Source organism: Carassius carassius, chromosome 33 (genome assembly GCF_963082965.1).
Source record: "Carassius carassius chromosome 33, fCarCar2.1, whole genome shotgun sequence".
NCBI classification, from domain to species: domain Eukaryota; kingdom Metazoa; phylum Chordata; class Actinopteri; order Cypriniformes; family Cyprinidae; genus Carassius; species Carassius carassius.
Window position 1 is genome coordinate 2,090,976 of NC_081787.1, and position 25,696 is coordinate 2,116,671.

At 37.2% G+C, this 25,696-nt stretch overlaps 2 protein-coding genes across 2 annotated transcripts in view; both read left to right on the forward strand.

The window, feature by feature from the left end:
- Nucleotides 1-9,686, forward strand: part of LOC132113484 (ATP-binding cassette sub-family C member 5-like) — a 49,131-nt gene extending 39,445 nt beyond the window's left edge. The window contains exons 20-29 of the mRNA XM_059521263.1: nucleotides 90-243; nucleotides 1,135-1,263; nucleotides 3,135-3,321; nucleotides 3,461-3,550; nucleotides 4,691-4,883; nucleotides 5,001-5,160; nucleotides 5,789-5,867; nucleotides 5,957-6,070; nucleotides 7,240-7,404; nucleotides 8,471-9,686. Of these exons, the coding sequence (XP_059377246.1) occupies nucleotides 90-243; nucleotides 1,135-1,263; nucleotides 3,135-3,321; nucleotides 3,461-3,550; nucleotides 4,691-4,883; nucleotides 5,001-5,160; nucleotides 5,789-5,867; nucleotides 5,957-6,070; nucleotides 7,240-7,404; nucleotides 8,471-8,605 (1,406 nt within the window). The 3' untranslated portion in view covers nucleotides 8,606-9,686. The remainder of the gene's footprint in view (nucleotides 1-89; nucleotides 244-1,134; nucleotides 1,264-3,134; nucleotides 3,322-3,460; nucleotides 3,551-4,690; nucleotides 4,884-5,000; nucleotides 5,161-5,788; nucleotides 5,868-5,956; nucleotides 6,071-7,239; nucleotides 7,405-8,470) is intronic.
- A 685-nt stretch (nucleotides 9,687-10,371) lies between these two features.
- LOC132113487 (mediator of RNA polymerase II transcription subunit 12-like) overlaps nucleotides 10,372-25,696 on the forward strand; it is a 40,097-nt gene continuing 24,772 nt past the window's right edge. The window contains exons 1-20 of the mRNA XM_059521268.1: nucleotides 10,372-10,598; nucleotides 11,515-11,619; nucleotides 12,777-12,968; nucleotides 14,055-14,214; nucleotides 14,346-14,521; nucleotides 15,428-15,538; nucleotides 16,672-16,944; nucleotides 17,025-17,171; nucleotides 17,249-17,348; nucleotides 17,426-17,562; nucleotides 18,463-18,594; nucleotides 18,688-18,814; nucleotides 19,805-20,034; nucleotides 20,118-20,177; nucleotides 20,257-20,406; nucleotides 21,631-21,775; nucleotides 21,930-22,048; nucleotides 22,974-23,117; nucleotides 23,622-23,785; nucleotides 24,734-24,865. Coding sequence (XP_059377251.1) covers nucleotides 10,497-10,598; nucleotides 11,515-11,619; nucleotides 12,777-12,968; nucleotides 14,055-14,214; nucleotides 14,346-14,521; nucleotides 15,428-15,538; nucleotides 16,672-16,944; nucleotides 17,025-17,171; nucleotides 17,249-17,348; nucleotides 17,426-17,562; nucleotides 18,463-18,594; nucleotides 18,688-18,814; nucleotides 19,805-20,034; nucleotides 20,118-20,177; nucleotides 20,257-20,406; nucleotides 21,631-21,775; nucleotides 21,930-22,048; nucleotides 22,974-23,117; nucleotides 23,622-23,785; nucleotides 24,734-24,865 — 2,906 coding nt within the window. The 5' untranslated portion in view covers nucleotides 10,372-10,496. The remainder of the gene's footprint in view (nucleotides 10,599-11,514; nucleotides 11,620-12,776; nucleotides 12,969-14,054; nucleotides 14,215-14,345; nucleotides 14,522-15,427; nucleotides 15,539-16,671; nucleotides 16,945-17,024; nucleotides 17,172-17,248; nucleotides 17,349-17,425; nucleotides 17,563-18,462; nucleotides 18,595-18,687; nucleotides 18,815-19,804; nucleotides 20,035-20,117; nucleotides 20,178-20,256; nucleotides 20,407-21,630; nucleotides 21,776-21,929; nucleotides 22,049-22,973; nucleotides 23,118-23,621; nucleotides 23,786-24,733; nucleotides 24,866-25,696) is intronic.

Here is a 25,696-nt window from a genome sequence, read left to right on the forward strand (position 1 = left end):
GCAACCTCTCTTTATCTCTTTTCACAAATCCTTTCACATGCAGGATGACGGGAAGCGTTTTGATGTCTCTGTTCTTCCTCTGTGTGTAGTTGACGTGCGTCTGGCGATGCAAGCCGAAATGCTGCTCCAGAACGTGACATTAGTACTGTTCTGTCTGGGCATGGTGGGCGCTGTCTTCCCCTGGTTCCTGTTCTCCATCATTCCTTTAGGGCTGTTCCTCTTCATCGTCAACCGCATCTCCAGGTTCGGTCTTACAGATTTATTGGGTCGAACACTTGAGCTGTGTCACTGTAAAAAGTACAAGTAGAACCAAATCTATGGGTCAGGCTGATTAATCAACAAATATGTGTGTTCAAAATCTGCCAGAAACATTATAGACATTATGGATAATAAACATTATCTCTATATTCTCTATGTATAACATGATTGCGTTGTTTTACAATGTTAGGGTATTGCAGAATGTTTTTATTGATTGACTTGATTTCAGTTTTCTACCTTTAAATGTAATGTTTACTGAAAAAATTATTGCCATTTGTTTGTAATTGCAAAGAATTTCTAGAATAATTTTGTAATATTATAAATAATTTTAAATAAGCAATTATAATAGAAAAAACATATATATTTTTATTATTATTATTATTATTATTAAATATGTCTGAAAAGACAACAGAACCACCCTTATACATGTATTCTCATAGTATTTGTCTTTTCAAGGGCAGGTTTGTCCTCCTTCGCTTGGGCACTTTTTAACAAAAGTATGTTTTATTAACATTATTCACAAGCAATGCATTTTTCATATGTGCACTTACAGTTCTCATCAATACTGGCCTGGCTCTGCCTGACACTGCTGACGTGTCACAGACCCCATAAAGCCCCGTATAAATCAGTTCAGAAGCCAGAAATGACTGCAGCTCGGCCAGGAAGATCCCCTCAGTCTCACTTTTATTGAGCCACTAACTGTCACATCACAGACAGCTCTGTGAGCCGCACAGATAAGCAGATGAGATGAGCCAGAGCTTTGATCAAAACTCAGCCTTATATCGCCGCTCGTATTCTCAGACTGGCTGACTTTTTGTCAGGGCCTGAAAAATATATATATAAATATACTTTTCCGGTTGTCCTTTTTACCCAAAGGGTTCTCATTCGTGAGCTGAAGCGCCTGGAGAACATCAGCCAATCCCCTTTCACCTCTCATATCACCAGCAGTCTGCAAGGCCTGTCCACGATCTATGCTTACGGCAGGGGGGCTGACTTCATACACAGGTAATATTCACACTACAGGATGCCCTCCATGACTTTTCTCTGGGGTCTGTATATACACTGGCCTCAGAAAGTTTGCACAAAGTTCAAACAGTGCATAGATGCCACACTCACAAATGGCATTGCATCAGAAAATCATAAAAAAATGACAAACCTAGTGCCTTTTCAAGAAAGCATTTCACAAATAGAGGTTTGTTAGGTTTTAAAAAGCAATAAGCCCCAAGAAGCCATGGATTTATAACAGCAAACAGGCATTGTTAGGTACGACGTGAAGCGGATTGCCTTTAAACCCCTTATTATTAGCTGTTATAAATTTACTATAAACCACGGCTACACAGGGTTTATTGATTTTATAAAATGGATATTCCATATACGTAGTAAGGTTTCACAAAATAAAACAGAGCAAATACAGTATATATAATGATATTAATAAAAAAAGTATTCTTCCACCAAACAATGTAGTTGCTCAGAATCAGCTGTGGTTGCAACAAGTGGTTGCCAAGCAACAAACAAACAAACGTAAACGTAAACAAACGTGAACATGGCTCAGCCAATCAGACTCAAGGACGGAACTCTCAGTTTTATGAATAAAAATCTAATAATGAAATAAAAAATATTATTAAATTAAATGAAATCCTATTATATCAAATATAAGCATCTTGTGTGTATGGGTATATATATATATATATACAGTCGTGGCCAAAAGTTTTGAGAATTACATAAATATTGGAAATTGGAAAAGTTGCTGCTTAAGTTTTTATAATAGCAATTTGCATATACTCCAGAATGTTATGAAGAGTGATCAGATGAATTGCATAGTCCTTCTTTGCCATGAAAATTAACTTAATCCCAAAAAAACCTTTCCACTGCATTTCATTGCTGTCATTAAAGGACCTGCTGAGATCATTTCAGTAATCGTCTTGTTAACTCAGGTGAGAATGTTGACGAGCACAAGGCTGGAGATCATTATGTCAGGCTGATTGGGTTAGAATGGCAGACTTGACATGTTAAAAGGAGCGTGATCCTTGAAATCATTGTTCTTCCATTGTTAACCATGGTGACCTGCAAAGAAACGCGTGCAGCCATCATTGCGTTGCATAAAAATGGCTTCACAGGCAAGGATATTGTGGCTACTAAGATTGCACCTAAATCAACAATTTATAGGATCATCAATAACTTCAAGGAAAGAGGTTCAATTCTTGTAGAGAAGGCTTCAGGGCGTCCAAGAAAGTTCAGCAAGTGCCAGGATCGTCTCCTAAAGAGGATTCAGCTGCGGGATCGGAGTGCCACCAGTGCAGAGCTTGCTCAGGAATGGCAGCAGGCAGGTGTGAGCGCATCTGCACGCACAGTGAGGCCAAGACTTTTGGAAGATGGCCTGGTGTCAAGAAGGCAACAAAGAAGCCACTTCCAACTCCCCAGATCTTAATCCCACTGAGAACTTGTGGTCAATCCTCAAGAGGCGGGTGGACAAACAAAAACCCACTAATTCTGACAAACTCCATGAAGTGATTATGAAAGAATGGGTTGCTATCAGTCAGGATTTGGCCCAGAAGTTGATTGAGAGCATGCCCAGTCGAATTGCAGAGGTCCTGAAAAAGAAGGGCCAACACTGCAAATACTGACTCTTTGCATAAATGTCATGTAATAGTCGATAAAAGCCTTTGAAACGTATGAAGTGCTTGTAATTATATTTCAGTACATCACAGAAACAACTGAAACAAAGATCTAAAAGCAGTTTAGCAGCAAACTTTTTGAAAACTAATATTTATGTAATTCTCAAAACTTTTGGCCACGACTGTATATAGATAGATACAAGATGCTTATAAACTTACAAAAAAAAGTACTTTGGCTAAATATTGGATATATTCCACCAGGAATCAAGCCCTGCTGGACACAAACCAAGCGTGTCACTATCTGTTCAGCTGTGCTATGCGCTGGCTGGCTGTGCGTCTGGACCTCATCAGCATTACTCTCATCACCACCGTCGCGCTCCTCATCGTCTTCATGCACGGCCGCATTCCTCCCGCTTACGCCGGTCTGGCCATCTCCTACGCCGTACAGGTGCGCCACTCTCACACACTGTCTATACGACTGGGGACGCTTGTCAGGAAGTACTGTTACTGTGCCGTTATTAATTCTCATTGCTTAATATTTCTCAGTTGTTATTTACTCCCTGTTTTATTTCCCTTCCCACATGCAGCTAACCGGCCTGTTTCAGTTCACCGTGAGGCTGCTTTCTGAAACCGAAGCCCGTTTTACATCAGTGGAGCGGATCAATCATTACATAAAGGTAGAAGCTTCTGTGACACATGTGTGCTGGTTGTGTCAATGGCAAATAGAATGGGACGGACCGTTTGTTATTCAGTTGACACAGCAGCGCACAAAAGACATCAGCTCTTTACTTTTTGCACAGGTGGCTGAGCCCAGCGGTTAGCGCTGCATAGTGAGCCTGCTACATCACGCTCAGCAGGCTTCATGGCACAAGTTTATTGCCAAACAGAGCATCTAGTGAATGACACAGCTTGTTTCAGGAGGCTCTTATCAAAGCAGAACAGTACAGCTGTCTTAGCTCCCGCCCAAGTGGCAGAGAGCATTTTACAGTGATTAATGAAGCCAATAATGCTCCGACTGAGTTCTGAAGGACAAGCTATCCAACTTATTTAGCAATGCAAAAGAACGTTTTTCTGTGAGACTACAAAATTAATTAGCTGCTATAGGTGAATAACTAGAAGAATAAAGAATTGCAGTAAAACTATTTGATCCATTTGAAATAGCTTGCTTAATTTATGAATCAAATCCCATACTGAACACAGCTGAAAATAGTCTACAGACTTGCCTTGAATTATGATAATTGTATATTAAACCTAAAGGGATTTTGGGATCTCGAAAATTGGCTATTAATTTACTCACTTTAAGGCAATCAAAGTGGTAGGTGACCACTTTTTTCTTCAGTAGAACAGTAAAGAAGATTTTTAGCTGAAACTGTGGTCCTTGGTGATTCATAAAATGCAATACAAATGCAATTCAGCGACTGCTCATTTTTGAGAATAAAAAAAGTGTATTATCTTTATTAAATTAACACTTGTGGCTCCTGATGATGTACTGAGGTCTTATGAAGAGAAACGATCAGTATGTGCAAGAAACTGAACATTATTTGCAATATTATTACCTGTAACCCAGAGACTCAGACAATCGGCCTGGAGTGATGTCTGGTTCACAAACGAATCATTCATTTGGTTCTTTTTGAGGAACTGCTTGAACCTGTTTACTAAAACCACACTCTGGAGAGTTTAATAACATATACAAGTTTGCGATATCAAGCAGCATAACAGACTATTTTGTACAGCTGAATGACACCGGAAGCCTCGCATGTTCAAGTTACTTATGCCTGCAGCTGCTCTTACATTAAAAATAATAATTATTCACTCAGAACCTGGAAAGCGAAGGTCCTCGAAAGATCTGTGGCTCCTCCGCTCCTGCTTCCAGCTGGCCAGAAGAAGGACGAATCACCTTCCAGAATGTGGAAATGCGATATCGGGATGAACTTCCTCTGGTTCTGAAGAATCTCTCCTTTAGTGTACTTCCAGAAGAGACCATTGGGATAGTTGGCAGAACAGGTTCAGGTACACCTGTCTACTTGGTGACTTTATCCTATCAGATGTCGTTTGTGTTGGTTTCTACTGTGGGTCGTATTACTGGTGGAGTAAATAGATTGTGAGACAGGTTGGTTGTTTCTTCAGGGAAATCTTCACTGGGCATCGCACTCTTCAGACTAGTGGAGCTCAGCCGGGGATCAATCATCATTGATGGTGTCGACATCGCTCACATTGGTCTGGAGGACTTGAGGAGCAAGCTGTCAGTCATCCCCCAAGAGCCGGTTCTTTTCATTGGCTCTGTCAGGTACGGTCCACGTCACTTTACTAAGACTAGCCATGTGTTATCATTCCTGGAGTCACAATGATATTAAAATTTTACATAACATTTTTAACCCAAAAGTTAGGTTTTTTCAAATTTGACCCAAAGTTGGGTTGCAATAACCCAGCAATTAAGCAGCAAAGTGCAGTTTTTGCTGCTTAATATTTGTTTGGAAACTTTGATATTTTTACAGGATTCTTTGATTAGATAAAAAAAAAGAATAGAAAATATAGAAATTCTTTGTGACAATATACATGAGTGTTTAAAAGTTTATCTATAATTTTTAATGTTTTTTTTATGTATAGTTTTACTCCGCAAGGATATGTTAAATTGATTAGAAGTGAAAGTAAAGAGTTATACTGTTACAAAAGATTTCTATTTTTAAAAAATGCTGTTCGTTTGCACTTCCTATTCATCAAAGAATCTTGAAAAAAGCATCACAGTTTCCAAAGAAATCACAACTGTTCTCAACACTGATGATAAATCAGCATATCAGAATGATTTCAGAAGGTAGACAAACATTTGTTTCGCCTTAAAGATAACTTCTTGATGAAGCATGTGCAGAAAGACTAGGGTCAGTTTATGCTGACTAAGTTACTTATAAATCCAACAGATCAAATCTGGATCCCTGGGATCAATATACAGATGCACAGATCTGGGAAGCACTGGAGAAAACGCACATTAAGGACATGGTAAGTGAGTCTGACTCAGTATTACCATTTTAAAATTGGCTTTGGAGTAGCTGTGCCTGAGAGCTTGTCACGTGCTGATTTATTTTCAGGTAAGCCAGCTTCCTAATTCACTGCATTCAGAGGTGACGGATAGCGGAGAGAACTTCTCTGTTGGAGAGAGACAGCTGCTGTGTGTGGCCAGAGCTCTTCTCAGACACAGCAAGGTAATGGTTGAGATCACATACGCTCTCCAGCGCTTCTTCTCAAACCATTGTTCTGGCAAAAGTAAACCCCTAACTTGACTAGCTTCTATCAAGAGAAATTGTGCCAAAATCTCATCAACAGCTACACCTTTAAAACAGATGAACTGGTTTTTAGCTGCTTTGATTATATGGTATGATGCAGTGTGTAAAATGGTGAAACATTGCCACCACTTGGCAGACAGTGTACAACTATTGAAAAATCACAAGTATTAGCGTTCTTTCCAAAGTCTTCTCTCTTGCGGATAATGTAAACATTTGCACACCATCTGTAATGATATGAGAACGTGACATGATGTAACAGTTTACATAAAGCACAGGAGTTTCGTCAGAGACACTGGGTTATCATTGATAAATGATTCCTCTGTTCTCAGCATTTTGTCTCCCAAGGACCCACATTGTGCACAAGAATATTAAAAGGCTACTAATCCTAGCTTTGTTTTTTTTTAAATCTATAGTTTCTGTAAAATATGTCACTAAAAATAAACCAATAATTCTGCATGATTTTTTTTTTTTTTTTGTGGTTTATGCATTTTAGCAGACGCTTTTATCCAAAGCGACTTACATTGCATTCAATCTAACATGTTTTCCTAGGGATTCGAACCCCCAACCTTGCGCTTGCTAACGCAATGCTATACCACTTGAGCTACAGGAACAATTAAAAATATTACAGATATTTTACTCATAGTATCTACTCTAATTTACAGCATGGCGTAACTAGAGTAATGTGTTTTCGTTATTAATAATATGGGGTTTGTTTGTTCTTAAAACAATGAATTAAATTAAATAAGAAATATTTGAGAGGTCACTGAGAGACCCCTGGTCCAGAGCCATCAATTTATACAACTTAAAAAATTAATAATCATATATCTATACTGAATAATTTGTGTGTTTACTTGATCAACAATCATCATAGACTATTGGCTATTTTTAAAATGACTAGACAAGCCATTCAGTTTATCAGTTTCAGCTAGACATATGTCACAAACACACACACACACACACACACACAAAGAGCATGCTCTAAAAAACATTACAGTGCTGGAGAAATGACTGGCCATTGAACAGATTTTGATGAAGACGTTCATGATCCTAGGTTTGTGCTGGATGTAATCTTGTGATGTGTGTTTCAGATCCTGCTGTTAGACGAGGCAACAGCTGCTATTGACACAGAGACAGACCGCCTCATCCAGGACACCATTCGCACCTCGTTCAGTGGCTGCAGTACTCTAGTGATCGCCCATCGCCTTAACACTGTGCTCAACTGTGACCGCATCATGGTCCTGGACCAGGGACAGGTGGGTCTCCACCTAAGAATACTGTGACCCCAAAGACTGAAAACACTCCTATAGCGTCTTATCATTCTAAATAATACATTGATTAACCGTAAGATTAAGCTTACATCTAATAAGATTAGAACAAAACCTTACAAAGGTAAAAATGTCCATAAAGATCGATTTAAAGGGATAGTTCACCCAAAAATGAATCCACTCACCCTCAAGCCATCCTAGGTGTATGACTTTCTCCTTCTTTTAGACGAATACAATCAGAGTTATATTAATTAATATCCAGGCTAATCCATGCTTTATATTGGGAGTGGATGGTAGCTCAAAATTTGAAGTTCAAAAAATGACACCCATCCATTATAAAAGAAGTCCACACGGCTCTAGGAGGTTAATAAAACCATTCTGAAGCGAAGCTATGCATTTGTGTAAGAAAAATATCCATATTTACAACTTTATACACCTTAAGTACCAGCATAAAAACACACTTGTCTTGTTATCGATAGATCAACAAAATCTCCAAAATTACTGAAATCATTTTTTTGTCAGTATTGCTCACCCATATGCTTTAAGTTTCAGTGCATAGACAAAACAAAACAAAAACAAACATAAAACCAAGTGACATTTATGAGAAAAAGATCAAGCATCCACAAAAGAAAACATAGATATAACATTCAAAATCAAGATATTTGGAGATATTTGAAGCCAAAGTCATTGTTCAGGTTCATAATTTAATGTGATAATCAAACTCAAAGGTTAAGTCTGTAGAAATCTCACAGAGCATAATGAATCTTACGTGTCAGATTAGATGTGAATGTGAAAACATAATTCTATAAATGCAGTGTATGGTATATACATAGAGAGAGCTGTCAAATTAACATTAACACATGAAATTAAAATTACATGCTAATGCATTTATCGTATGTATTCTTTCTATAACTCCGACTCGGAGCAGTAAAATCATAATGTCTCACTTGTTTAGAGATTGCACTTTGGTTTGATATTTTGTAACAGTATGAACTGCATGTACACTAATATGTCAAAGTCATGCTGATGTGACATCTTCTCATCTTTGAAATAGATTTTGGAGTTTGACACCCCTTCAAAACTGCTGGCCAATGAAAACTCACATTTTCGTGGCATGATGCTGGCAGCAGAAGAAACACTTAGTCACACCGAAGAAGTAAGCACTCAACAGCACATCCAGAGATCCTGAGAAGATTGAAATCCTTGACGCTGCTCAAACTGAGATTGTCCGTTTGTTTGTTGTACTTTAACACAACGATCATATTGTTATTAGCACACAGAGAGATTCAGAGTTTATATAGTGGAAGATGTCAGGAAGAAGAGCTTTCCGATGGGAACGCTCCCATTGATGGCACTTTATTTGTGTTTGCTGGCTGAAGTTTGCACACTGATAATCTATTTGTTTTAGCATTTATTTGCTTTGTAAAAGTATAAGATATGTAACCGACTGATTTGCCTTATTTGTATCTGAAGTTGTCAAACCAAAAAGATGACGTTCAGATCAGTCACAGATATCAATCATTCCAGAAATCAGCACATTTTGTGAAATATTTTATTAGACTTATTTTGCATTATCTACTTGTGTTTTTGTTGTTATGTATACTGTGTAAGTTTTGTGCCTCTGCTGATATATATTTTGGCAGATTTCTGTCAAACGCATTGTGCAAATAGTGTTTTAGTGCCGAAAATATGCAATGTGAATGCTATGCAATAATTCAATAATACAATTTTTTTTTTTACAACTTGCATTGATTGCCATTATGCTGCATGGGTTGATTATATCCTGGGAATCCAAAGAGACTTTACTTCATGTTTGAAATCAAGGTAGTTTTAATGCACATGTAAAGGCTGGGAAGAATTGAATGCTAAATATCTCATTCGTTCTTGAGGAGTGACTGTACTGCTTCATATCAAGACTTCACTTTATGATCTCTTCAGAAATGGATGACTTGGTTGTTTTTATTTTCCAGGCTGGAAATTGCACAGTGAAAATGTATGTACCTGAAACATGCAAGGCCTTTAAGGGTCTATTTATATTTTTGTATAACTATATATGGTACACTGTGCAGTATCTGTTTAGATGTTAATCTAGGAAATATCAAGATAAAGAGAAATTGGTTCAAAAGCTTAGATACAGTTTGCTAATCATTAAGAGTTGCCTTGTTCTTTATGATTCAGAGATTATGGTTTTGGGGTTGTTTCATGAACACTTGTTTTATGATTGTTATAAAAAATGCTTTATTGAATAAAGATTATATTTATACATTTAACTGTTTTGTGTGTGTGTCTAGTTCAGGTAAACCATAGTATTTTATTTATTACATTTTTTGACCTTGTGGAAACCGTTTATAAATCATATTAAGTCATGTTTTTTATGTAAAAATACAAACAATCAGTCAATACATTAAGGGGATAGAATATACAGTTTGCACAGTAAAAATCATTGTTTATTGAAAGTCACCATAAAATATGGAAACCCAGTGTGTGTGTGTGTGTGTGTGTGTGTGTGTGTGTGTGTGTGTGTGTGTGTGTGTGTGTGTGTGTGTGTGTGTTAATATCTTTTGTCAATTTTCATGTCATTTCAAATTATGCATTATTTTTAGAATGTCAAATTATTAATCGTGAATAATCACATCCAAAGGTTTAGTTTACATGATATAGGTGTGTTTACTATGTATATTTTTTATGTATGTACAGTATATATAAATACACGCATGCATGTATATATTTCAGTTTTTTTTTTTGACAAACGTAATATAAACTTTATGTACTATGAATAATTATTGATGATTCCATGGCACTCCCTTAGGACTTTTGTCTTCCTAAATATTATACATGAAAAGCATTTTTAATTGGCCTAATTTGATCATTCATCAAAAACACAAGACAAAACAAATTAACCACAACGACGCTGTGAGAAAGCATCAAAGGATCTCCATTTGTTGTACTGGAGGGACTTTTATGTTGTCTCGTGTTTACCCATCATTCTCGCCGGAGCGGAAGCAGCGGTGAAGCGGCGGAGCTCTAGCCGCAGAAGGAGCGCTCAAGGTCGGCCACACACCGGCTGACATGCCGCGGGGATGATGGCTGCCTTCGGCGTTCTGAGCTACGAACACAGGCCTCTTAAACGGCCCAGACTCGGTCCTCCGGATGTTTATCCACAGGACCCGAAGCAAAAAGAGGTTAGACGACTTTATCCTATTCTCTGTAGCGACATTTAATATTTAAATAGCGATTTAAAGCGTGTTTTGAGACCAGGCCCTGCTTTCAGCTAACGGTCAATAACAATGAAACCAACGGCTCGCTTAAATTACCAGAAAGAACATAATTTAAGTCTCAAATGATTTCGGTCTTCATCTTTGGTTGCTGTTACAGATGGTTAGAGAAACAAAAAAGGTCATTTTATTGGTTTAACTCCGCTTTGAAATCTATTTATCGAGCTTTTTATTTAAAGCTGCTTTCTTCATCGCTCCAGTGTCATTAAAAAGGGCCTCATTAAATCTCCAACCGTTAATCTCATTACTTTATGTATTGTAAGAAAGCAATAAAGCAGTTAAATGCAAATAAATAACGTTATTTGAGATGTAAACACTCCTAATAGCCTGTTAACTGCTGTGTTTGTTGACAACTTCTATTGAATCTGTTTATCATGGATGCGTTTTAAAACCTTACAAGCTGTCTATCTAGGCAACATTTCTAGGCATCATCTGGGTTTCTTTAGCATTTTGTACATTGATGATGATCTATGCATGCCAAATATAAAGGTTCATATGATGCCTACAATGCCTGTCAAGCTAGAAACAGTCTCAGTTGTCAGCAAATTGAAGAAAACAAAAAATGCATATGAAAGTATATCTGAATATCTCTTTCATTTATTATGTGAAGTGCATCATAAGTCTTATTATTTATTAGCATGTGACGTCTCATAATTGAACCTGCAGGTTTTGTTCTGGCTGAATGCAAGTGTTTGTCTTCTTGATGCATTTTGGAAACTCGTTAAAGTGATTGTCGTTTCTCTGGTTTTGAAATGAAATGAAAATCAGATATGCATGCATGCATGAGTTATTTAGTAACCGAAACTATGTCTCTCTTGGTTAGGATGAGTTGACAGCATTGAACGTTAAGCAAGGATTTAACAACCAGCCGGCTGTTTCAGGCGATGAGCATGGCAGCGCTAAAAATGTTAATTTCAACCCATCAAAGGTAAGATGATCAGTTTATCTGCATGCATGTGTTTTATCAGTCAAATCCTCACTCTTTTACAGATTGTCGGAAACGCAGAACTGTGTCTGTATTTGTTGGATATCTGGACATTGTGGACGAATGGACGCTTGTTCCCAAAACTGAAAAGTGTTTATGTACCACCCTCAGATTTAAAAAAACTTCCATAGTATCCCACATCATCAAGTCAACAAATGCCAAAGAGAACAAGAGCAATGGATCAAAACTAAAATTGTATGCAATTGACATTACTGTGGGTAAAATCATTTACATACACAGCTGTGGAAATTTTTTCAGAGACCACTTGAAAGTTCTCAGTTTCTCAAACACAATTATAATGATGTGTTTGAGAAACACATTTTTTGTTTTATTTCTGTTGACGACTAAAGACATTTTAAATAAAAATGTTGTCATTTACAGCATGAAAACAAAAAGATGCCATGTTTTCAGACATGTTTGTGTAAATTTTTAGACAACACTATACTCATTTTTTTTTACTTCAGAAGAGTTAAGAAATCAGTATGTACTGGAATAACCCTGATTTTCAATCAAAACAAATGGAAAAAAAAAAAGTTATTTTGACCAATTGTCATTTTCTGAAAAAAAGTAAAAACACAGACAACGTCCTTTTAAAAACCAACATCCAACCTTGAAATTGAGATATTCTCTTACATATTTGCTTGTGAAGACAAATAACCACAATAAGATTAGACAACAATGGAAAATAATACAAAAATAGAATAATATAAATGACTAAGCAGTGAATGAATTAATAAAACAAGTATATAAATGGTTTAAATCGGCTGATTATAGTAAGTGATTATATGATTAAATGGAACAATAAAGTGAATAAATGATTATGAATGAATGGATTAGTGTATATAAAAGAAACTAAGTAAGGTCTCAAGATCAAATGAATATCCACCGTGCTGAATTAACTTCTCTTCTTATAAATTAATTACTCCTCAAACACTTGAAGGCAGAATCAACCATGTATGCACTTTTGTTGTTTTTAAATTGCTCTTTTATACCGTTTCAACTTGTTACTCACCATGAGAATAGCCAAGGAAGCTGGCATGGCATTAAAACATTAACCACCCAAACCTCATTTGTTTAATCGGTTGCCTTCTGCTTTTCAGATCAGCTCAAACTTCAGCAGCATCATTGCGGAGAAGTTACGCTGCAACACTTTTCCAGACACTGGCAAGAGAAAGCCGCAGGTCAATCAGAAGGACAACTTCTGGCTCGTCACAGCGCGCTCGCAGAGCTCCATTAATAACTGGTTCACAGACTTAGCCGGCACCAAACCCTTGACTCAGCTCGCTAAAAAGGTTCGCTTTTGCCATGCTGCGGTTTAGAAACTCTGAACAGAGCGCTTGTGTAGATCCAGTACATAACACAAGCCTTTACTGACGGTCAAATGGTTTGTAATCTTAAAAGGATTAGTTCACTTCCAGAATAAAAGCATGAGATGTTTGTCTTTCTGTCCTCAGTCGCAAAGATATTAAAGTTTTTGAGGAAAACATTCCATTTTTTTTCTCCATATAATGGACTTCAAAGGAGACCAATGGGCTGAAGGTCCAAAATGCAGTTTCAAAAGGGCTCTACACGATCCCAGCCGAGGAATAAGACTCTTATCTAACAAAACCATCGCTCTAAATTCCATCCCCTTGGAATTATCTGCACTCAGAGAAGTTTTGAGACAGTGAACTTCAAAGTTTTTGACTGTGTAGATGGATCCTTTTTGTATTTTAAATAAAAAGTCCCGAAATGTACGCAACGTTATCTCATGATGTAAATAGCTTGTCATATGTGAATAACTCAATTTTGACAAAAAATGTCAGAAAGAACGTTATAAATTCAAGAGGACCGTTTATATACTTTATAACCACAAATGCACATCATGCACTAGATTGGCTTCATGCATTACTTAATCATGCTGGAAAGGTCACAGAAGTACAAGACCCAGTGTTTACAATGTGAATGTGCAAAGAAAGCCAAATGTCCTTTATAAAAAAAATATATAAAACAACGATGTTGGATGATTTTGACGTGATTATGTAATGTGGAGCTAGTGCAAGATGTGCATTTGTCGTTTAAAAAGTGTGTGTATATATATATATATATATAATTTTTTTTATAGAAACAAGCAATGGTTTTGTTAGATAAGTCTTATTCCTCGGCTGGGATCATGTAGAGCCCTTTTGAAGCTGCACTGAAACTGGACCTTCAGCCCATTGGTCTCCATTGAAGTCCATTATATGGAAATTCAAAAACCTTAATATCTTTGCGACTGAAGACCGAAAGACATGAATATCCCCGATGACATGGGATTGAGTAAATGATCAGGATTTTTTCTGGAAGTGAACTTATTCTTTAGCTTTTGCTTTAGTCTCATTGCTGTATGTGTGCACTAGGTTCCCATCTTCAGCAAGAAAGAGGAAGTGTTTGGCTATCTTGCCAAGTACTGTGTGCCGGTGATGCGATCCGCTTGGATGATTAAAATGACGTGTGCGTATCACGCTGCTATAACTGAAACCAAGGTGAAGAAGCGGCACGTCATTGACCCCTGCATAGGTTAGTATGGTTATTGTGCATCGCTCTATATATCGAGCATGCAACATTGTCCTTGTTTAATCTGGGAATGAAGATCTCTGTTGTTGTGCTGTGTGCTGCAATGCCTCACTGGCTTTATCTGGCTTCTGCAGAATGGACTCAGATCATAACGAAGTACCTGTGGGAGCAGCTGCAGAAGGTGGCAGAGTTTTACAGACAGTTTCCCAGCCAGGGCTGTGGGTCTCCTCTTCCTGCTCCTCCTGCTGAGGTGGAGACCGCCATGAAACAGTGGGAGTACAACGAGAAGCTGGCCATGTTCATGTTTCAGGTGCGTGCTGTGCTGCTGTCAGTTTGCAAGGGAAAGCAACTAGAAACATGGAATTATGTCCCACAAAGATGACGTTTTTAAAGGGATAGTTCACCCAAAAATGAAAATTCTCATTGCAAACGCATAACTTGGTTTAATTTTGGAACACAAATGAAGATATTATTTTCATGGATTCATTAAAAGTCACTTTACCGTTTATATATACACCACCGTGTAAAAGTTTGGGGTTGGTAAGATTTTTTTTTTTTTTTTTTTTTTTTTTTATTATTATTATTTTTTTTAGCTCACCGAGGCTGCATTTATTTGATCAAAAATACAGCAGTTTTGTGAAATATTATTATAATTTAAAATAACTGTTTACTATTGTAATATATTTTAGAATACAATTTATTTCTGTGATTCACAGCTGAATTTTCGGCATCATTACTCCAGTCTTCAGAAATCATTCTAATATCACGATTAACTGCTCAAAACACATTTATTTATGGAAACTGTGATACTTTTTTTCTGGATTCTTTGAAAAGACAGTTTAAATGAACAGCATTTATTTGAAACGCAAATCTTTTATAACATTATAAATGTCTTCACTGTTGCTTTTGATCAATTTAATGCATCCTTGCCAAATGAAATGGTCAACTTTAAAGGCGATTTTCTCAATATTTCCAGATTTTCAAATAGTTGTATCTCGTCCAAATATTGTCCGATCCTAATAAACCATACATCAATGGAAAACTTATTTACTTAGCTTTTAGATGATATATGAAACTCAATTTTTCTAAATTGACACTGGTTTTATAGTCCAGGGTCACATATGTCATACTGGCCACTGTTGCATTTCTAATTCTTGAGCAGAAGAGGAGTGTTTTTGTTGTATGTGTTGATGGGATTGTTAATCGTGTGTGACAGGACGGCATGTTAGACAGACACGAGTTCCTCACCTGGGTGCTGGAGTGTTTTGAGAAGATCAGACCTGGAGAGGACGAGCTTCTGCGGTTCCTGCTGCCGCTCCTGTTACAGGTGTGTTAACACAGCACATCTGCACATTCACTGTCCCTTGCAGCTTCCATTCATTACAAATGACAACTACATTTAGACAATTCAAAAAGTGTTTTTTGGACTGATCGTTTAGTATCAATAGTATGCTAGTTTATTAAAAATATCTTGATTTTTATTTTATATATATATATTTTTTTTTTTTTGTTATTTTAGTACTTAAAAATTTGAATTAGTATTATATGCATAATAGTTTTAAATGTGTTTGTTTTATCAGAGGTCAAATTATTGATTTTGTTAATATTTTTATGGTAAAAGCAATACATGAAGAAAAAAAAATCCCAAATATAAAATGTCACGGATGTATATTTACAGTAAAATCCACTGTTTTGTAGAGCAGGGTCAAAATGACAATTTTCACCAGATTCAGAGGCAAATCACAGGAGGGTAAAAATGATTTCATACGGATGGCAGCATCATTATATTACTTTGACACAGAGATTGGTCAAAATCTGTTGACTTCAGCAATCGTTGTTGTATTATGTGCCAGTGATGCCATTTCAAAAAGCACCATTTTTTTTTTTTTTTCTCCAAAGTTTGCATGTCTGTGACTCCAGAAGTAAATTCTGGAGTAAAGAAAGCCCTTTTAGATTTTGGATCTCAATAAACTTTTTCTTTTATCAACTTAATTTTTTAAGGCCCTCTGTGGTTCCTTTCCAGCGATGTTGGAGTCTCTGTCTTCAGGAGTAAATTGTACACCTCTTCAGTGGCCAAAAAAAACAAAGTTTAACTTTGCATTCACCTGATGTGTTTTTCTTTTAAAGAGGAATGTCTGAAGAATAAATACTTTGGAGAATAGAAATGCATCTTGTTTCACCTCTATCAAAACATATGCATTGGACATACTTGTGCCTAGTATGCCATAAATATTCATTTTCCAAATTTTAAAAGTAGTATGTCCACTATGTTGAATTGGATCAATTTTCAGTAGTTGAAAACTAAATGTGCTCACATTTTAACCTGGTTTTACCCTAAGATTTCTGCAGATTTGTCTCCCAGAATCAGCACCCAAAAGCCTTAAAGGATTGAGCGTGTCTTGACATGGTGGTTATCCGAATGCAGTGTGCTTATTTTGACCCAGTCTTTATTTATTTTAGTACTCGGGAGAGTTTGTGCAGTCAGCGTATTTATCGAGACGGCTGGCGTATTTCTGCACACGCCGGCTCAATCTGCTGCTGAGCGATGGCAGTCTCGGACCAGGTCCAGGCGGACACCCTTCACACGGCATTTCGGCACAGCAAGGGAACGCTCTACCCCCCACCCCGACCTCCCAGCCTGCAGGGGGCAACCCGCCACAAACCCCCTTCACAGACTTCTACATCTGCCCCCAGCACAGACCCGTGGTGTTTGGACTCAGCTGCATGCTGCAGGTTCTGCCACAGATCTGTGCTGTGTTTCTCTGATCCCTGACATTGAGTTTCTCTTGACACCGTGTTCGTTCTGTTTGTAGAGTATCGTGTTGTGTTGTCCCAGCGCTCTGGTCTGGCACTACTCTCTGACCGATAGCCGAAATAAGACCGGCTCGCCATTAGACCTCTTGCCGATTGCGCCATCTAATCTTCCCATGCCTGGGGACAACAGCAGCTTTAACCAGCAGGTTCGTTTTCACTGGATTCCACACTGGCTTTTCATCTAATCAGAGCATTGAATCTAAAGCAATGCGATGCTTCTCAGGTGCGTGTCAAAGTGAGGGAGATTGAAGAGCAGATCAAAGAGAGAGGACAGGCGGTGGAGTTTCGCTGGTCTTTCGATAAGTGTCAGGAGACGACCGCAGGTGGGCATGAAGGAGCTCTTCAGCATCACTCTGGATTTATTCTGTCCTGGGTAAGACTGTATGATATATGATTATAGGTTTCACCATCAGCCGGGTTCTGCATACGCTGGAGGTTTTGGATAACCACAGCTTTGAGAAGTCTGACTTCAGCAATTCCCTCGATTCGCTGTATAACCGCATCTTCGGCTCGGGACAGAGCAAAGACGGACACGAGGTAAAGACAACGGTGTTTTTATTTTCGCTCTTATGGAATTTTAGAGGATCAGACACTTTTAGAATGTTACAAAAAATTTATATTTTAAATACATCATTGAGTCCTGAAAAAGACTTACAGTTTGATAATAATCAGAAATGGTTCTTGAGCATCAAATCTGCATATTAAAATGATTTCTGAAGGGTCATGTGACACTGAAGACTGGAGTAATGATGTTGACAATACAGCTGTGCATCACAGGAATAAATTACACTTTAACATATGACCACAAAACCAGTCATAAGGGTCTATTTTTCTAAATTGAGATTTATACATCACCTGAAAGCTGTATAAATCATCTTTCCATTGATGCATGGTTTTGTTACGATATAACAATATTTGGATGAGTTACAACTATTTAAAAAATATGGAATCTGAGGGTGCAAAAAAAATCAAAATATTGAGAAAATCGCCTTTAAAGTTGTCCAAATTAATTCTCAGCAATGCATATTAATAATCCAAAATTAACTTTTGATATAGTTACGGTAGGAAATTTACAAAATATCTTCATGGAACATGATCTTTACTTAATACGCTAATGATTTTTAACATAAAAGAAAAATCAATCATTTTTTATTTCAATACAATGTTTTTTTTTTTTTTTGGCTATTGCTACAAATATACCCCAGCGACTTAAATTAGGTCACATTATATTAAATTAGAAAAGTTTTTAATTATTTCAATTCATAGTTATACTGTTTTTACTGTAATTTACATGCAGCCTTAGTGAGCACAAACTAAACAAAAAAAAAAACTAAACTAATAACAATGTAATTAATGTGTAATAACTATGTAGTACTAATTATATAACACTGAGATGTTTTCGCTTGATCTGATGTTTGATGTGTAATGTCACTGTAGATGAGTCCAGATGATGATGCGGTGGTGACCCTGCTGTGTGAGTGGGCTGTTTCCTGTAAAAGGTCGGGGCCGCACAGAGCCATGGTGGTGGCCAAACTCCTGGAGAAGAGGCAGACGGAGATTGAGGCCGAGGTGCTGCCGGAAACATTATTTTCCATTATGAAAATGGTGTGGTAATGTCCAGCTGCGCAGTTTTCACAGTGATATGTTCCTGTGTGTTTTTAGCGGTGTGGAGAGTCGGAGGTCGTGGATGAGAAGGGCTCGGTGTCCTCAGGGTCTCTGTCTGCTGCCACTCTCCCTGTTTTCCAGGACGTCCTGCTTCAGTTCCTGGACACACAAGCACCTGTGCTCAGTAAGTTCATGTTTTAGCATCTGTATGGGTTTCTTTCCAGTTCCATTAACCACTTTAGAGAAGGTTTATGCTTTTAAAAAAGGTATGCACTGTTGCTCAAAAGTTGGGGATCAGAATGATTTGTATTGCTTTTTTAAAAGAAGTTTCTTATGCTCATCAAGATTGCATTTATTTGATAAAAAATACAGAATTATTGTGAAATATTATTGCCGTTGAAAATAACAGCTTTCTATCTTAATATGCGTTAAAATATAATTTATTTAATTGATGCAAGTTTTCCAGTCTTCAGTTTCACATGATCCTTCAGAAATGATACATTTTGAAAGCAGTTGTGCCGCTCAATATTTTTAATTTTTGGGAACCTGTGACATTTTTGTCAAGATTTTTTTAATGAATAAAACGTTAAAAAGAACAGCATTTATTTAAAATGGAAGCATTTTGTAACAATAGAAGTCTTAACTATCACTTTGTATAAATTTCCCACATCCTTGCTGAATAAAAGTATTAATTTCTAAAAAAAAAAAAAAAAAGGAAGAAATTTACAGATCCCAAACTTTTGAACTACAGTGTATATTGTTACAAAATATTTATATTTTAAATAAATGCTGTTCTTTTTTACTTTTTATTCATAAAAAAATCCTGACAAAAGTGTCACAGGTTCCAAAAAAAATAAAATATTTGAAAAATATTTATGAATTGGCATGTTAGAATAATTTCTGAAGACATTGTGGCTGCAGTAATGATGCTGAAAATTCAGCTGTTCATCACAGAAATAAATTTGAATTTAAAGTATAATAAGACAATAAACTGTTATTTAAAATTGCAATACTATTTCACAATATTACAGATTTTTCAGTATTTTTCATCAAATGTATAAAGCATTTATGAGCAGAAGAAGCATCTTTTAAAAAAACAATAAAAATCCTACTGACCCCAAACGTTTCGGCGATAGTGCATATGAGGTAAAGCTTTGTCTCTGTGTCTGTAAAGCTGAGCCCGGGAATGAGAGCGAGCGAGTGGAGTTCTCCAATCTCGTGCTCCTCTTCTGCGAGCTCATCCGTCATGACGTCTTCTCACACAACATCTACATGTGCACCCTCATCTCACGAGGCGACCTGGCCTCCGACTCCCATCTGCCCCGCCCACGCTCCCCCAGCGACGAGCCCTCCGACGAATCAGAGCACAAAGAGCAGGACACAGGAAGCAGAGTAAAAATGGAGGCAAGAAGCTTTTTTTCCCCAAGTGGAAAATGATTGGTTGGATGAAGTCATACCTCAATGCTAACATTTTTTATTTTTTTTAGGATACTGGTATGTCCGAGTCAATGGAAATCGATCACAACTCGAGTGCGAACTTTGATGAGGTCGGAGAAAGCATTTCACTTAAACTTGTGTGACTTCTGTAATAGTGATGGTAGCTGATGTTTGCTGATCCTCCAGCAGATGTTTTCTCCTTCGATCCACTGTGAGTCAAAGGGAAGCCCTTCCCCGGAGAAACCTGCCCCAGATCAGGAAAGCAAAAACACTGCCTTCCCGCTGGTTTACGAGCAGCCCCGTCACATACAGTACGCCACACACTTCCCCATTCCTCAGGTGAGCTTGAGGTTTTAGATAAGTTAATAAGATCACACTTTAGATTCTCACGATGAACTGAGACTCCGAATTTGCTGCTTAGTAATAGTTACTGTAGTAAGGTAGTTGTTAAGTTTAGGTATGGGGTTGCATTAAAGTATCTAGAATACAGAATAAGGCATTAATATGTAAGTAAATAAGTAATTATATGTAATTATATAAATATGTAATTATAAGTACACTGTAAAAAAGCGTATGTGATTTTAATGGTAAAAAAACAGTAAAAATGCTACAGAAAAAACGGGAAAAAACGTAAACTGACGTTCCCAGAATTCTATGCATTGCATTTCAAATTTAGTTTGAATTTGATGTTTTTTCTTTGAAATAACGGTTTCTTCATTTCTTATCTGTTATGTTTATTGGGGTTGTGTGTTACATATAATGTCGTTAAATTAATGTTTATCGCGTATTTCAGTTTAATGAGTCTCACCTTGATGGTGTTTAGTGCTTGTGTGAATGACACTGTGCATCTTCTATGCATGTTATTATTTAAAAGCTACTTGTGATGGGCTTTCTTTCATCACCACCTGCTTTTGGTGGATAGCAGTGTATTACAAAGGTATAAGGAAGATTTGAGTACTTCCAATAAGTTAGTGTATATAAACATTATATCAGTTAAGGAAATTACAGTATTTAACTGTAAATTTAAGATAAAACCACAAAATCTATTTTTTTTATATAGTGTACAGCCAAATATGCTTGTAGTATGCATGCTAATAAGCAACGACTTAATAGTGAGCATTGGTATATAAACTTAAGTGTTGCAGTATATGATATAAAAATGGTCTCTTTCTTCAAAATAGTAAAGATTGTCATTTTCTCCTTTTGTTATTTTAAATACTCGTCAAAAATGTATCAAGGTTTGCACAAACTTAATTGTTTGCAACATTAACAGTAATAATAATATTGTTTCTTAAGCACCAACATATTATAGACATATAAAACATATTATAGTTATTTCTGAAAGATCATTGGATTAAAATGCTAAAAAAATACACATTTTAAATTAAAATGGTTGTTTTAAATTGGAATACTATTTGGCAATAAAACTGATTTTACTGTATTTCTGATTAAATTCATGCAGGCTGGTTGAGTTTTTAAAACGTTTAAATAAACGCTCCGCTCCCAGAGTCTTTAATGGTGGTTTATATGACTGTAATCGTGACTAAACGTATTTTTGTTCAGGAGGAGAGCGCAAGTCATGAGTGTAACCAGCGTCTGGTGGTTCTCTATGGGGTTGGCAAACAGCGAGATGAAGCTCGCCACGCCATCAAGAAGATCACCAAAGACATCCTGAAGGTCCTCAACCGCAAGAGTACAGCAGAGACAGGTGCGACAATCTCAATCTGACAAACTCAATCTGAAAACTGAACTGCAATGATTATTAAAGGAGTAGTACACTCAAAGAAGCCATTTATTCATCCTGTCATTTAATATTCATAGATCTAGACCCATTGACTTTGTCTTTTGTTTTCTTTCCTCAGGAGGTGAGGAAGCTCAGAAGAGGAAGAGGAGTAAACCCGAGGCCTTTCCCACCGCTGAAGACATTTTCTCTAAATTTCAGCACCTTTCACACTTTGACCAGCACCAGGTCACTTCTCAGGTCAGCCTGACTTTTATCAATGAACTGCAGTGACCTGCTTTATTTTTTGTTGTTGAGTTAAACCATAATATACTTTTCACCATTTTGCAAACACTGCACGTGATTGTAATTTTCTATTACGTTTCCACGAATCTTACTCTATGCATAAAGTTGCTTAAATCACTAATTAATAGTGAGTAATTTATTAACATTAATCAAGGGAAATAAATATGAAGTAAAATCATGGCAGTTGTTCTTGACAGCTAATGAAATAAATATAATATCATCGAGTGAAAGCTTTGTAACATGCTACAGTGCCTTTTTAAGTTTTCATCGTTAAAGTTGTATTTTTAAAATAGGTACGATTATTGATGGTGGAGTCATTGTTGTTTTCAGGTTAAAAGCAGGGCTGTCTCTTTAAACCTAATGCAGGTCTGACACACATCAGAACTCTTTAAAGTCATTTAGGACTTAACTCATTTAAGACTGTTTTTAAAGTCGCCCCTCAAAAACAGACGTTTTGTGTGTTTTTGTCCATGAAAGAGAGCTCAATGCACTACTTGCGAACTGTATGAATCAGCTTTCCATTTCTTAACACAAGCGAAATCTGTTTGGTGAAAAGATTTGGCCTCACAATGGATATCCCAATCTCATGGATTCCTACTGAAATGACTGGACTCGGATTTGGCAAATTATGGATGTGATTACACCTCATCAGTCAAGAATCTGTGCCCATCATTGCATTGTTTTCTGCAAAATAAGTCCATTCAATCTTCCTAATTCCTGTAGACTGGCTCTAAATTTTCCAGCATCCAGACTGTAAATCTGGGCAAACTTTGTGCAGCGTATCCAAACCTACTGATTTAAATTCCCTGTAAATCCTGACTTTGTCCAAATTTTATTAGCGTTCAGCTGTGATTCAGATGGTGTGTTTGGGTTCTCACAGGTGTCCAGGAATGTTATGGAACAGATCGCCAGCTTTGCCTTAGGGATGTCCTACCACCTCCCACTGGTCCAACACATCCAGTTCATCTTCGACCTCATGGAGTATTCGCTCAATATAAGTGGCCTCATTGACTTCGCTATACAGGTATGACAGCTGATCCCATAATATCTTCTCTGACTCTCTGTTTGGGGTCGTATGAGTTAGGGATGTAAAAGAAGTCACATTTCATTACGTACCTCAGTTTTGAGGTCACTGTTCCATATGATTTTGGATTTCGGTACTTAAATATTCTTTATATGGCGTTTAAGAGTAAAAGACTATGCCATTGAAACATTTCTGAAGATTCAATCAGTTCCTTATACATTCTTATAAATCTCAACATATTTTTCTTTTATTACAAAAAGTGAGCTTGAATCGTGTTTTCTCCTCTTTACAGACTTTATAAACATTACCCACAAATTACATTTTGGGAAATGATTGCAATGTGGTTTGTGTGCAGTTCTGGAATAGAGATCAGCCAAAATAAAACTACAAACCGGTTCCAATTTATAAATGTTCTCCCTCACTTCGTACATGCTTATAAAAAAAAAAAATGCATTATTAGGTTGTCCATCAGTGATTAGCTTGAGCGTGTGTTGTGTCATGTAGCTGCTGAATGAGTTGAGTTTGGTGGAAGCAGAACTCTTGCTGAAGTCCTCTAACCTAGCGGGAAGTTACACTACAGGTCTCTGTCTGTGTATCGTGGCCGTTCTGCGGAGATACCACTCCTGCCTCATCCTCAACCCTGACCAGAACGCACAGGTCTTTGATGGGTATGTCATATTCATGTCTGCAACTTGATAGGACAATGAAATCACAGCTTTTGGAATGAAGTTAAAGGGAAAGTTCACCAAAAAATTACAATTGGCTGTTAATTTAAAAAAAGATTTATGGCTGAAATCGTGGTCCTTGGTGATGCATAAAATACAATTCAGGGGATGCCCGTTTTTTTATTTTTTTTATTAAAAAGCATATCAAAGGACACCAAATGAATCCCTGTGGCTCCTGATGATATACTGAGGTCTTATGAAGAGAAACGGTCAGTCTGTGCAAGAAACTAAACATTATTTAAAACATTATTACCTGAAACAAGTGATGTCTGGTTCACAAACGAATCTTTCTTTTGAACCTGTTCTTTTTAGTGAATTTATTGAACCATTGCATGATTATGTAAATTAACCAGTGAATTTAATCAGTTCATTGAAACATTTACATTTACATTTATTCATTTAGCTGACGCTTTTATCCAAAGCGACTTACAATTGCTATATATGTCAGAGGTCGCACGCCTCTGGAGCAACTAGGGGTTAAGTGTCTTGCTCACGAAAACGAACTGTCCGAAAGAACCAGTTTGCTAAAAATAATCGTATTCCCATTTTGTGAAGCTCTTGGTTACAAGTAATAACCAATGGTAATAATGTTATAAATAATGTTCAGTTTCTTGCACAGACTGATCGTTTTGCTTCATAAGACCTCAATATATCGCCAGGAGCCACAAGTGTTAATTTAGTTTTTCTTTATATGCTTGTTTTGGACATGCATTTTATGAATCAACAAGGACCACAGTTTCTGCTAAAAAACTTCTATCCTGTCCTGCTGAGGAGAAAAGTCACCTACATCTTGGATGACTTGAGGATGAGTAAATTAACAGCAAATTTTCATTTTAGGGTGAGCTATTTTTTTTTTGGACAGTGACGAATATATAGTATCATTCTCTGCAGGCTGAGGATTGTTGTCAAGTCTGGCGTGAACCCAGCAGATTGTTCCTCAACCGAACGCTGTATCCTGGCCTATTTCTACGACCTCTATACCTCCTGCAGTCACCTGAAGAGCAAGTTTGGAGAGATTTTCAGGTAAGAGCAACAAATCCGTTCTTCTGTTTAAAGGTCCCGTTCTTCGTGATCCCATGTTTTAAACTTTAGTTCGAGTGTAATGTTGTTGTTAGAGTATATCTAATATACTAATATCTGTACAATTCTAAAGCTCAAAGTTCAATGCCAAGCGAGATATTTTATTTAACAGAATTCGCCTACAACGAACGACCTGTTTGGACTACATCCCTCTAGTTCCTGCAGTAATGACATCACTAGAACAGTTTTTTGACTAACCTCCGCCCACAAAAAGGGGGCGTGGTCTTGTTGCGCTCCAACGGAGAAGAGGAAGAGCTGTGTTTGTTGCCATGTCGTCGAAACACTGTTATTTTCATCTCGGAGTCCAATCACCTTTGTTTGGCGTTCCCAGGGACGCTGTACTTGGAGATTAATGGTTACAATTTATGTTTAACTCAGTTCCCGAAACTTATAATCCACATGTAAAACTATGTGCAGCACATTTTTCTGAGGACAACTTCCTCAATCTCAATCAGTTTAATGCCAGATTCGCACAAAGATTATTCTTGAAAGATGGAGCAGTTCCCTCTTTGTCTGGAGAAGGCGTTGTTTATGGACCACAACCGGTAAGTGTATTTTATTATTTAAGTTGGTGCGTTTAACAGTTTCTGTAACTTATTACACTAAGGGCAACGCTGTTTAGCTTTGTTAACTAGATGTTAGGGCTGTGCAAAAAAATCGAATGCGATTTTCATGTGCATCTCGTCAGTAAAAACGCTCCAGTGATTATAAGTACATCTCCAGCACATGCTCCTGCCCACTTGCTTCTCAAAACTAGCCCAATCGCATTTCCAG